Source organism: Symphalangus syndactylus, chromosome 1, assembly GCF_028878055.3.
Source record: "Symphalangus syndactylus isolate Jambi chromosome 1, NHGRI_mSymSyn1-v2.1_pri, whole genome shotgun sequence".
NCBI lineage: Eukaryota > Metazoa > Chordata > Mammalia > Primates > Hylobatidae > Symphalangus > Symphalangus syndactylus.
In genome coordinates, this window is record NC_072423.2 from 54,613,758 (window position 1) to 54,626,438 (window position 12,681).

The 12,681-nt window shown below is 46.4% G+C and overlaps 1 protein-coding gene across 4 annotated transcripts in view; it reads right to left on the reverse strand.

Annotated features, from left to right (window-relative positions):
• The window catches only part of RNF125 (ring finger protein 125), a 56,392-nt gene that overhangs the window by 13,481 nt on the left and 30,230 nt on the right, over nt 1–12,681 (reverse strand). Inside the window, exon 5 of one of the 4 annotated variants that reach the window (XM_055235198.2) lies at nt 6,308–7,757. The exons of 2 other annotated variants lie outside the window; for them this stretch is intronic. In XM_055235198.2, coding sequence (XP_055091173.2) covers nt 7,377–7,757 — 381 coding nt within the window. In that variant the 3' untranslated portion in view covers nt 6,308–7,376. Of the gene's footprint in view, nt 1–6,307; nt 8,501–12,681 lie in introns of those variants that run through there. One more of the 4 variants, XM_063611197.1, reaches the window with a different exon arrangement.

The window sequence follows — 12,681 nt, forward strand, 5'->3', positions numbered from 1 at the left end:
TCTTTCTTTTCAAGAAACCATAAAGCCAAAAATAATCAAAATCACTGAGATTTTCTCTACCTTTGTTTTACAAATGACCAAATTGAGGACCAAAGAAACCCTCTTGCTAGGAAAAGGGGAAAGATCTCCTGACCAAGGCTGCTTTAATAGGATTAAAACAAAACAACACTTGATGTGGGTGGAAACCGATGTTTCTTTCCATTTTTAATCAGATGAGGAAGATTCTTTTGAAAGGATATTTATTCCTCCAAATCCTTAGGATATAGATTATTCAATGCTGGTCAAAATAGTATCAAATTAAAAAAACAGTCCAAATCAAAATGGATTAAAAACTTGAATCTAAGACCTCAAACTATGAAACTACTAAAAGAAAACATTGGAGAAACTCTCCAGGACATTGATCTGGGCAAAGATTTCTGGAGTAATACCCCACAAACACAGGCAACCAAAGCAAAAATGGACAAATAGAATCACATCCAAAAGCTTCAGCACAGCAAAAGAAACAATCAATAAAGTGAAGAGACAACCCACAGAATGGGAGAAAATATTTGCAAACTCCTCATCTGACAAGGGATTAACAACCAGAATATATAAGGAGTGCAAACAACTCTACAGGAAAAGAAATTAGTAATCCAATTTAAAAACGGGCAAAAGATTTAAATAGACATTTCTCCAAAAAAGACATATAAATGGCAAATAGGCATATGAAAAAGTGCTCAGCATCATTGATCATCAGAGAAATGCAAATCAAAACTACAATGAGATATCATCTTGAGAGGTGACAGCGTGCTGGCAGTCCTCACAGCCCTTGCTCGCTCTCGGCGCCTCCTCTGCCTGGGCTCCCACTTTTGCCGCACTTGAGGAGCCCTTCAGCCCACTACTGCACTGTGGGAGCCCCTTTCTGGGCTGGCCAAGGCGGGAGCTGGCTCCCTCAGCTTGCAGGGAGGTGTGGAGGGAGAGGCGCGAGCGGGAACCGGGGCTGCGCGTGGCGCTTGTGGGCCAGCTGGAGTTCCGGCTGGGCATGGGATTGGCTGGCCCCGCACTCAGAGCAGCCGGCCAGCCCTGCCGGCCCCAGGCAATGAGGGGCTTAGCACCTGGGCCAGCAGTTGCGGAGGGTGTACTGGGTCCCCCAACAGTGCCAGCCCACCAGCGCTGCGCTCGATTTCTCACAGGGCCTTAGCTGCCTTCCCACAGGGCAGGGCTCGAGACCTGCAGCCCGCCATGCCGGAGCCTCCCACCCCCTCCATGGGCTCCTGTGCGGCCCAAGCCTCCCCGACTCGCGCCACCGCCTGCTCCACAGCACCCAGTCCCATCGACCACCCAAGGGCTGAGGAGTGCGAGCGCACGGCGGGGGACTGGCAGGCAGCTCCACCTGCAGCCCCGGTGTGGGATCCACTGGGTGAAGCCAGCTGGGCTCCTGAGTCTGGTGGAGATGTGGAGAACCTTTATGTCTAGCTCGGGGATTGTAAATACACCAATCAGCACTGTGTGTCTAGCTCAGGGTTTGTGAATGCACCAATCCACACTCTGTATCTAGCTACTCTGGTGGGGCCTTGGAGAACTTTTATGTCTAGCTCAGGGATTGTAAATGCACCAATCGGCACTCTGTGTCTAGCTCAGGGTTTGTGAATGCACCAATCGACACTCTGTATCTAGCTACTCTGGTGGGGCCTTGGAGAACCTTTGTGTCGATACTCTGTATCTAACTAATCTGGTGGGGACGTGGAGAACCTTTGTGTCTAGCTCAGGGATTGTAAATGCACCAATCAGCGCCCTGTCAAAACAGACCATTCAGCTCTACCAATCAGCAGGACGTGGGTGGGGCCAGATAAGAGAATAAAAGCAGGCTGCCCGAGCCAGCAGTGGCAACCCGCTGGGGTCCCCTTCCACACTGTGGAAGCTTTGTTCTTTCGCTCTTTGCAATAAATCTTGCTACTGCTCACTCTTTGGGTCCACACTGCCTTTATGAGCTGTAACACTCACCGCAAAGGTCTGCAGCTTCACTCCTGGAGCCAGCGAGACCACAAGCCCACCAGGAGGAAGAAACAAACTCCAGACGTGCCACCTTAAGAGCTGTAACACTCACCGCGAGGGTCCGTGGCTTCATTCTTGAAGTCAGCGAGAACAAGAACCCACCAATTCCGGACACAATCTCACCGCAAGTAAAATGGTTTTTATCCAAAAGTCACACAATAACAGATGCTGGCGAGGATGTGGAGAAAAGGGAATCTTCATACACGGGTGGTGGGAATGTAAATTAGTACAATCACCATAGAGAAGAATTTAGAAGTTCCTCAAAAAACTGAAAATCAAACTATCATATGATCCAGCAATCCTACTCCCAGGTACATTCCCCAAAGAAAGGAAATCAGTATATTCAAGAAATATCTGCACTCCCATTTTTATTGCAGTACTATTCAGAATAGTCAAGATTTGGAAGCAACCTAAGTGTCCAGCAACAGACAAGTGGGTAAAGAAAACATGGTACATATGGAGTACCATTCGGTCATAAAAACAAATGAGATTTTGTCATTTGCAACAACATGGATGGAACCAGAGGACATTATGTTAAGTGAAATAAGCCAGGCACAGAACGACAAACTTCACATGTCCTCATTTATTTGTGGGAGCTAAAAATTAAATCAATTGAACTCATGGAGATAGAGGGTAGAATGATGGTTACCAGAGGCTGTGAAGGGTAGCGGGGATTGGGGGAAGTGGGCATGGTTAATGGGTACACAAATACAGTTAGATAGAATGTATAAGATTTAGCATTTCATAGCACAACAGGGTGATTAAAGTCAACAATAATGTATTGTACATTTAAGAGTATAGGCTAGGCACAGTGGCTCACGCCTGAAATCCCAGCACTTTGGGAGGCCAAGGTGGGTGGATCACCTGAGGTCAGGAGTTTGAGACCAGCCTAACCAACATGGTGAAACCCTGTCTCTACTAAACATACAAAAATTAGCTGGGCATGGTCACGTGAGCCTGTAGTCCCAGCTACTTGGGAGGCTGAGGGAATCCCTTGAACCTGAGAGGCGGAGGTTGCAGTGAGCCAAGATCGCACCACTGCACTCTAGCCTGGGCGACAGAGCGAGACTCCCTCTCAAAAAAGAGTATAATTGGATTGTTTGTAAAACAAAGAAAGGATAAATGCTTATGGTGATAGATATGCCAGTTACCCTGATGTGATTATTACAGGCTGCATGCCTGTATCAAGGTATTTCATGTGCCCCATAAATATATACACCTACTATGCATCCACAAAAATTGAAGGTACATATATGGTCATACTTCTCACTTGCCCTCTCTTTTTTTCTTTTTTTTAGAGATGGGGGTCTCACTCTGTCACCCAGGCTGGAGTGCAATGGTATGATCATGGCTCACTGTAACCACAAACTCCTGGCTTTAAGTGATCCTCCCACTTTGGCCTCATAAAATGCTGGGACTACTGGCATAAGCCACGGTGCCTGGCCACTTCAGTGCTTTAAAGGAAGCAATGGTTCTCAGCGTGGGGTCCTCAGACCAGCAGCATTGCCACCATCTGGTAACTTGTTAGAAATGCAAATTTTCAGGCCCCAGCTCAGACCTATTTTATCAGACACTCTAGGGGCAGAGGCCAGCAATCTATGTTTAAACAGGTCTTGTAGATGATTCTCATGCATGATAAAGTTTGAGAACCACTGCCTTAAAGACAATATAATTTCTTTCAGAGAAACAAGATAAAATAGTAGGTGAACAAATGAGAAATTCTAAATCTAATACCTAGGCTGTAATGGAGAACACCTTTCTTAACTCCAGTACCTATAAAAGAATAGTCATTTGGACCAGGTGCGGTAGCTCACGCCTGTAATCCCAGCATTTTGGGAGGCTGAGGTGGGCGGATCACCTGAGGTAAGGATTTTGAGACCAGCCTGACCAACATGGAGAAACCCCGTCTCTACTAAAGATATAAAAATTAGCCAGGTGTGGAGGCATGCCCCTACAATCCCAGCTACTCGGGAGGCTGAGGCAGGAGAATTGCTTGAACCCGGGAGGCAGAGGTTGCAGTGAGCCGAGATCACGCCACTATGCTCCAGCCTGGGCAACAACCGCAAAACTCCATCTCAGGAAAAAAAAAAAAAAAAGTCATTTGGGGTTCTGTTTTACTGAGAATCATTATTAGACCAGAAATATGACTCAATCATCAAAAAGCTAGTACAAAGCTAAATAATGAACTGTATGGATAACATTCAATTATCTAGAATAATGGTTGTTTCCTCTGTTCTGCATTCACTGACCATTCTTGGAGTGCTGTGTTCTATTTTAAGTGCTGGGTAAGGAAAACATCAACAAACTGCAATAGACATGGAAGGGAAATTAAGACGTTGAAAGGTGTAGAAATAAAATCCTTGTAATAACTGGGTTACCATTCTGGAAAACTTCAAGCACTCACACAGTAAATTACTTATCACCTTGAGAGGGAGGCTACATTAGATCACCTCTGAGGACCCTTTTCTCTACAACTGTGTAAAAATCTTTATTAGCTCAATACTATAAACAGCCCAAGTATATTGTAGAAATAGAAATGCTGCTGTATGTCTATTATGTATAAGCTTGAGGAAGAGAGGTGAGGAAGAAGGTTTGTAATTTTTTGCTATGTAAAAAAATCATTGTTGGCATAAAGCCAAGGGCATTGAGTTTCTTTTGCACCTGTTCTCATTCTCCTACTGTAATCCATGAGAATTAGAAAAACTTCCCACTCCTTTTGCTCTTTTTTTTTTTTTTTTTTTTTTTTTTAAGACAGAGTTTTGCTCCTTTTGCCCAGGCTGGAGTGCAATGGCGCGATCTCGGCTCACTGCAACACAATCTCTTCCTCCTGGGTTCCAGTGATTCTCCTGCCTCAGCCTCCCAAGTAGCTGGGATTACAGTCATGGGCCACCATGCTTGGCTAATTTTATATTTTTAGTAGACATGGCGGAGGGGGTGGGGGGGCTTCTCTATGTTGGTCAGGCTGGTCTCGAACTCCCGACCTCAGGTGATCTGCCCGCCTCAGCCTCCCAAAGTGCTGGGATTATAGTCGGGAGCCACCACACCAGGCCAGTCCTTTTCCTCTTTATTCATGTGAGTCATTTTCTCAGAGCTTTGTAGGGCAATTTTAGAACAGTCTAGATTTACAAGGAGTCAGTACCTAAAGTCTGTTTGCTTTACAGAAAGTCTACGATATCTCTCCTTCCTACATGAGCCACTTACTTTCATTTTCAGGAATACTGAAGAGAGTAAGAGTCCTTGCAAATTCCAGGAAAAAAGAAGTCCTATGTGATGTTAAAAAAAAGTGTCTTTTGGCCGGGCGCGGTGGCTCACCCTTGTAATCCCAGCACTTTGGGAGGCCGAGGCGGGCGGATCACGAGGTCAGGAGATCGAGACCACGGTGAAACCCTGTCTCTACTAAAAATACAAAAAAAAATTAGCCGGGCGTGGTGGCAGGCGCCTGTAGTCCCAGCTACTCGGAGAGGCTGAGGCAGGAGAATGGCGGGAACCCGGGAGGCAGAGCTTGCAGTGAGCCGAGATTGCACCACTGCACTCCAGTCTGGGCGACAGAGTGAGACTCCGTCTCAAAAAAAAAAAAAAAAAAAAAGTGTCTTTTATAAAGGCAGCCAGAAATAATAATGGATTTCTTAAGTTTCTTAAAATTAGGATTTAAATATTTTTTTAATTTTTAAATTTTTTTTTTTTTTTTTTTTTTGAGATGGAGTTTCACTCTTGTTACCCAGGCTGGAGTGCAATGGCATGATCTCGGCTCACTGCAACCTCCGCCTCCCAGGTTCAAGCAATTCTCCTGCCTCAGCGTCCCAAGAAGCTGGGATTACAGGCATGCACCACCATACCCGGCTAATTTTGTATTTTTAGTAGAGATGGATTTCTCCATGTTGGTCAGGCTGGTCTCAAACTCCCTACCTCAGGTGATCCGCCGGCCTCGGCCTCCCAAAGTGCTGGGATTACAGGCGTGAGCCACTGCACCTGGCCTAAATGTTCTCTTAATAATTCCCACAATCCCCAAGTGTCAAGGGAGAGACCAGGTGTAGGTAATTGAATCATGGGGGCAGTTTCCCCCATGCTGTTCTCATAAAAATGGGTTCTCACAAGATCTGATGGTCTTATAAGTGTGTGGTAGCTCCTCCTGTGTTCATTCTCTCTCCTGCTTGTGAAAAAGGTGCCTTGCTTCCCATTTGCCTTCTGCCATAATTCCTGAGGCCACCCTAGCCATGTGCAACTGTGAGTCAATTAAACCTCCTTCCTTTCTAGATTACCCAGTCTTGGGCAGTTCTTTTTTTTTTTTTTATTTTTTTTTTTGCACACAAAAACAATAAACATTTTCTAAAAATACATACAAACAAAAAGATGCGTATCAAACATATTAGGAAGGTTGCACATGGGAAGTCGGGGAATAGAAATGGGGGGTGGGAATTAAAATAAATGAGAGAGGGACTTTATATGGATCAGTGATAATAACTCAATCCTCTATTTGACAAAGAAGAAGGAGAAGGAAGAGGAAGAAAAAGAAAGTGGGATAAAGGATCAGAAAGGGAGGAAAATAGAAAAAATTAGAGTATGACTCCAGGGTAGACCTGTTTTGTTGTCACTGAGTTGGTTGGTTGGTTTGTCTGTTGTATTTTTCATATGTTTCGCCATGTTGGCCAGACTGGTCTCGAACTCCTAGCCCGAAGTGATCAACCCGCCTCGGCCTCCCAGAGTGCCGGGACCACAGGCGTGAGCCACCACGTCCAGCCCCCACATTGCTTCTGGCCTCCGTGGTAGACCTCCCAGACGGGGCGGTCGGGCATAGGTGCTCCCCACATCCCAGATGGGGCGGACGGGCAGAGGCGCTCCTCACTTCCCAGACGGGGCGGCCAGGCAGAGACGCTCCTCACTTCTTCCCAGATGGGGCGGCCGGGCAGAGGCGCTCCTCACTTCCCAGACGGGGCAGCCAGGCAGAGACGCTCCTTACTTCTTCCCAGATGGGGCGGCCGGGCAGAGGTGCTCCTCACTTCTTCCCAGACGGGGCGGCCGGGCAGAGGTGCTCCTCATTTCTTCCCAGACGGGGCGGCCAGGCAGAGGCGCTCCTCACTTCCCAGACGGGGCGGCCGGGCAGACGCATTGCTCATTTCTTCCCAGACGGGGCGGCCGGGCAGAGACGCTCCTCACTTCTTCCCAGACGGGGCGGCCAGGCAGAGGCACTCCTCACTTCCCAGACGATGGGTGGCTGGGCAGAGGCGCTCCTCACTTCCCAGACAGGGCGGCCGGGCAGAGGCGCTCCTCACTTCCCAGACGATGGGTGGCCGGGCAGAGGCGCTCCTCACTTCCCAGACAGGGCGGCCGGGCAGAGGCGCTCCTCACTTCCCAGACAGGGCGGCCGGGCAGAGGCGCTCCTCACTTCCCAGACGATGGGTGGCCGGGCAGAGGCGCTCCTCACTTCCCAGACGATGGGTGGCCGGGCAGAGGCGCTCCTCACTTCCCAGACGATGGGTGGCCGGGCAGAGGCGCTCCTCACTTCCCAGACGATGGGTGGCCGGGCAGAGGCGCTCCTCACTTCCCAGAAGATGGGTGGCCGGGCAGAGGCGCTCCTCACTTCCCAGAAGATGGGTGGCCGGGCAGAGGCGCTCCTCACTTCCCAGACGATGGGTGGCCGGGCAGAGGCGCTCCTCACTTCCCAGACGATGGGTGGCTGGGCAGAGGCGCTCCTCACTTCCCAGATTACCCAGTCTTGGGCAGTTCTTTATAGCAGTGTGAGAACGAATACAGGGAGCAAGATGTTGGAACAGGAAAAACTAAATAAGAATAACTTGGTCTAATTTTTTTTTTTTTTTTTTTTTTTTTTAGAGACATGGTCTCCTTTTGTTGCCCAGGCTGGAGTGCAGCGCTGCCATCATAGTTCACTGCAGCCTCAAACTCCTAGGCTCAAGGGGTCCTCCCACCTCAGCTCCCTAGTAGCTGGGATTACAGGTGTGCACCACCAGGTCCAGCTAATTTTGTTGTTGTTGTTGTAGAGACAGGGTCTTGCTCTGTTGACCAGGCTGGCCTTGAACTCATGGGGTCAAACAATCCCCCCACCTCAGCCTCCCAAAGTGCTGGGATTACAGGTGTAAGCCACTGCAGCTGGCCTAAATTCTTGCTATGTTAGCTTGCATAGGATTTGGCACATAATAGAAGCTCAAATTCAATTTTTCATATCTAAAGTAGGAATAAAATATATACTTTGCAGATTGGATAATATATACTTTATTCAAATTTTCTTCTTCCTTAGAATAAAGGATCCTAGGGCAAAAACAAATCATATTTATCTTATTTCCTTATGCCTAGACCTAGCATAACTTGACAGACAGTAGACACCTCATGAATAAAGAATTCCTTTTTAGGATAAAGATTTCTAGTACTTTTCTTTCTCTTCTGATGGATTTTTGCTAGGTTTTTGTTTTTTCCAAATGTCTTCTACTTCACATCAGTTCCTATAAGAGCACTTGGGTGGGTCAGAAATGGGAGAAGAATAGTTGATACACAGAATCAGATGAGAGTTCTTTTTCAATGATATACCCTTCCTTCCCTAAATTCTGATACAACCACATTTTCTCCCCAGAGGAGTTCTCACCACTCTCATGCATCACTATTACTTATGGAAAAATAAGAATGATTTTGTTCAGTATTATATTTTTTAGGTGTGATGGGACAGAGAAAATATTAGGAATCACCAATGTAAGGGCTTCTGAGAATACATAAAATGTACAGGCCAGGTGCGGTGGCTCATGCCGGTAATCGCAGCACTTTGGGAGGCCACAGCGGGAGGAACACCTGAGGTCAGGAGTTCGAGACCAACTTGGTCAACATGGTGAAACCATGTTTCTACTAAAAATACAAAAATTAGCTGGCATGGTGGCGCACACCTGTAATCCCAGCTACTTGGGAGGCTGAGGCAGGAGAATCGTTTGAACCCAGGAGGTAGACGTTGCTCTGAGCCGAGAGCGTGCCATTGCACTCCAGCCTGGGCAACAAGAGTGAAACTCTGTCTCAAAAAAAAAAAAAAAAAAAAAGTACAAACATCTTCACAGGATCATATGAGCTTTGATCATCAGGATCATAGGTGAGAGCATCTAACATAGGTCTATTAGGATACATTTCCTAAAGTTTCTCACACCAAACACCAAAGACACAGAAATGGAGTTGGTACTGCTTCGTGGATACATGGAGTCAAATATCCTGTCTCCCCCCTAGTCTTTCTGAACTGGTCCTTACCAGGGTTTTCAATAAGACACCCCTCCCTTATCCCATTAAGAATAAAGGCAATATTACTGACAGATCATAACCAACCGGGTAGTCGGCTTTCCAGTTCTCCTATTTTTTTTTTTTAAGACAGGGTTTTACTCCCATCACCGAGGCTGGAGTGCAATGACGTGATCTCTGCTCACTGCAGTCTCTACCTCCCGCGCTCAAGCAATCCTCCTGCTTCCTACAGGCACACACCAATGTGCCTGGCTAATTTTTTAAATTTTTTTCTAGAGATGGGATTTCACCATGTTGGCCAGGCTGGTCGCGAACTCCTGACCTCCTGACCACAAGTGATCTGCCTGCTTTAGCATCCCAAAGTGCTGGGATTACAGGTGTGAGCCACTATGCCTGAAGAGTTGGCCTAAAGTTGATAGTTTTTCCCCATTTTGTATTGTTATAGGGAATCCCTAAAATAATATACTCAGTGCAGGTCTGACAGCCCTCACTGTGAATGACATATATGTTCTTTCTTTTTTTCTGTTTGAGACAGAGTTTCACTCTTGTTGCCCAGGCTGGAGTGCAATGGCACAATCTCGGCTCACTACAACCTCCACCTCCCGGGTTCAAGCAATTCTCCTGCCTCAGCCTCCCGAGTAGCTGGGATTACATGTATGTACCACCATGCCCGGCTAATTTTGTCTTTTTAGTAGAAACAGGGTTTCTCCATGTTGGTCAGGCTGGTCTCGAACTCCCAACCTCAGGTGATCTGCCTGCCTCGGCCTCCCAAAGGGCTGGGATTACAAGCGCGAGCCACCACGCCCAGCCAATGACATCTATTTTCTACTATAAAACTTGAATTCCATTTCTAAAGTCTGTGCATGACTGATTTAATATTTAATAGAAAATAAGTGTGTCAGAACTTAATTTTTTCCTGGTACCCTTTTCTTAGGTTCTAATAGCATATATGCATGAACACCATATTTTACTGTTGAGGGATTTCAGTTGCCAAGTACTATGTATGCAATCTAATATCAACGATCCTTAGTGAACAGCATGTTCTGTCAAGTTCTCCTGAAGTCAGAAGATGATTCTAGGAGTACAAGTGTAAAAGAGCTGGACGACAGTGCACTCATGTTACAGCCATCCCAAGATGCAAAGGATTCGATCCTTCAGAGTATCTATGATAATGGATACTCCGCTCTATCTGTGGCTTAGATTAACCTCCACAGCAACTCAGCTGATTACAGAACACTTTCCATGTGATGACAAGTGCCATTTGAGGAGGTAATTAAAGGTTACTCAATCCAATATCCAAAGAAGAAAAAAGGAATGTGCACTGAAAATATTCACAGGCAACTATGTAATTAAAATCAAGGTACAAGACTGCATACCTAATTTTTTTTTTTTTTTTTTTTGAGATGGAGTCTCGCTCTGTCACCCAGGCTAGAGTGCAGTGGCACGATCTCGACTCACTGCAATCTCCACCTCCCAGGTTCAAACGATTCTCCTGCCTCAGCCTCCTGAGCAGCTGGGACTACAGGCGCGTGCCACCATGCCCGGCTAATTTTTGTATATTTAGTAGAGACGGGGTTTCACCATATTGGCCAGGCTGGTCTTGAACTCCTGACCTTGTGATCTGCCCACCTCAGCCTCCCAAAGTGCTGGGATTACAGGCATAAGCCACCACACCCGGCCACTGAAAGCAAATCTGTTGGAGATTTTTTTTTTTCCTTCCAGAATTATTACCACATAGATCTCCACTGTCACATCAAGTCAGAGATATTCTAAGTACTCACGGAAATTAACTGCTATGGAGAGGGGTAGCCCAGGATGTAATCATCACAGTTTACACTTCAAACCAAAAGTCCTGTCCCTTCCTTAAGCAATGAGCCCCCAGGGTAACGTAGAAAATATAGAACTCAGGCTGGGCGTGGTGGCTCACGCCTGTAATCCCAGCACTCTGGGAGGCTGAGGCGGGCAGATCACGAGGTCAGGTGATCGAGACCATCCTGGCCAACATGGTGAAACCCTATCTCTACTAAAAATGCAAAAATTAGCTGGGTGCGGTGATGCATTTCTGTAATCCCAGCTACTTGGGAGGCTGAGGCAGGAGAATTGCTTGAACCAGGGAGTCGGAGGTTGCAGTGAGATCGCGCCACTACACTCCAACCTGGCGACAGAGCAAGACTCCATCTCAAAAAAAAAAAAAAGAAAGAAAATATAGAACTCACTGGAACCTCTGAAACAGGGTGAATGGAATCATGCCTTTTTTTTTTTTTTTTTTTTTAAGACAGAGTCTTGCTCTTGTCGCCGAGGCTGGAGTGCAATGGCGCGATTTTGGCTCACTGCAACCTCCGCTTCCTGGGTTCAAGCGATTCTCCTGCCTCAGCCTCCTGAGTAGCTGAGATTACAGGCTCCTGCCAACATGCTCAGCTAATTTTTGCATTTTTAGTAGAGACGGGGTTTCACCATGTTGGCCAGGCTAGTCTCCAACTCCTGATCTCAGGTGATCCACCTGCCTTGGCCTCCCAAAGTGCTGGGATTACAGGCGTGAGCCACCGCGCCCAGCCTGTCTTTCTTTACTATCTTTTTCCACATCACTACATCCTGCTATGTTCTAGGCACTCTGCAAAGAACTGGGTATGCAGTGTTAAAGACTTAGGTCCCATGACTCCATAAGCCTAATAAATTAGAGGGACAGACAGACATGAAATGAATATGCAATTATAAGTTGTGGTAAATACTGAAAAGTAGAGGGGAGAAAAGCAAAAGCTGAAATTAATGAGTGCCAGGGAGGGCTTCCTTGAGGAAGTAAAATTTAAGCTAAGCTCCAAAGGATGAGTAAGAGCCAACCAGTGAAAGAAAGAGCCCTTTGAGGCTGGGCGCGGTGGCTCATGCCTGTAATAATCCCAGCACTTTGTGGGGCCAAGGAGGGCAGATCGCTTGAGCTCACAAGTTCGAGACTCAGCCTGGGCAACATGATGATGTAACTCCGTCCCTTCAAAAAAAAAAAAAAAGAAAAAAAAAAAAAGGCATTCTGGACAAAGAGACTAGCTGGAGGGCAAGGTTCTTGCTAAAACATCTTCCCTTTACAGAATAAAATACATTTCTCTCAAAATGGTCTCATTAATGTTATCTACATTTAAGGAAAAAGAAAAAAGTGGTCTCATAATTCAGTCTAAAGCATGCTGTTTGTGTCATCTGCTTCCCTTGAGTCTAATATTCCAGAGATAGAATTATTTAAAAAAATAAATGACCGAGCTTAGTGGCTCATGCCTGTAACCTCAATGCTTTCAGAAGCCAAGGTGGGAGGATAGCTTGAAGCCAGGAATTTGAGACCAGCCTGGGCAACAGAGCAAGATCTCATCTTTACCAAAAATAAAAAATAAAAAAAAATAATTAAAGAATTATCCAGTTGTGGTGGTGCGCACCTGTAGT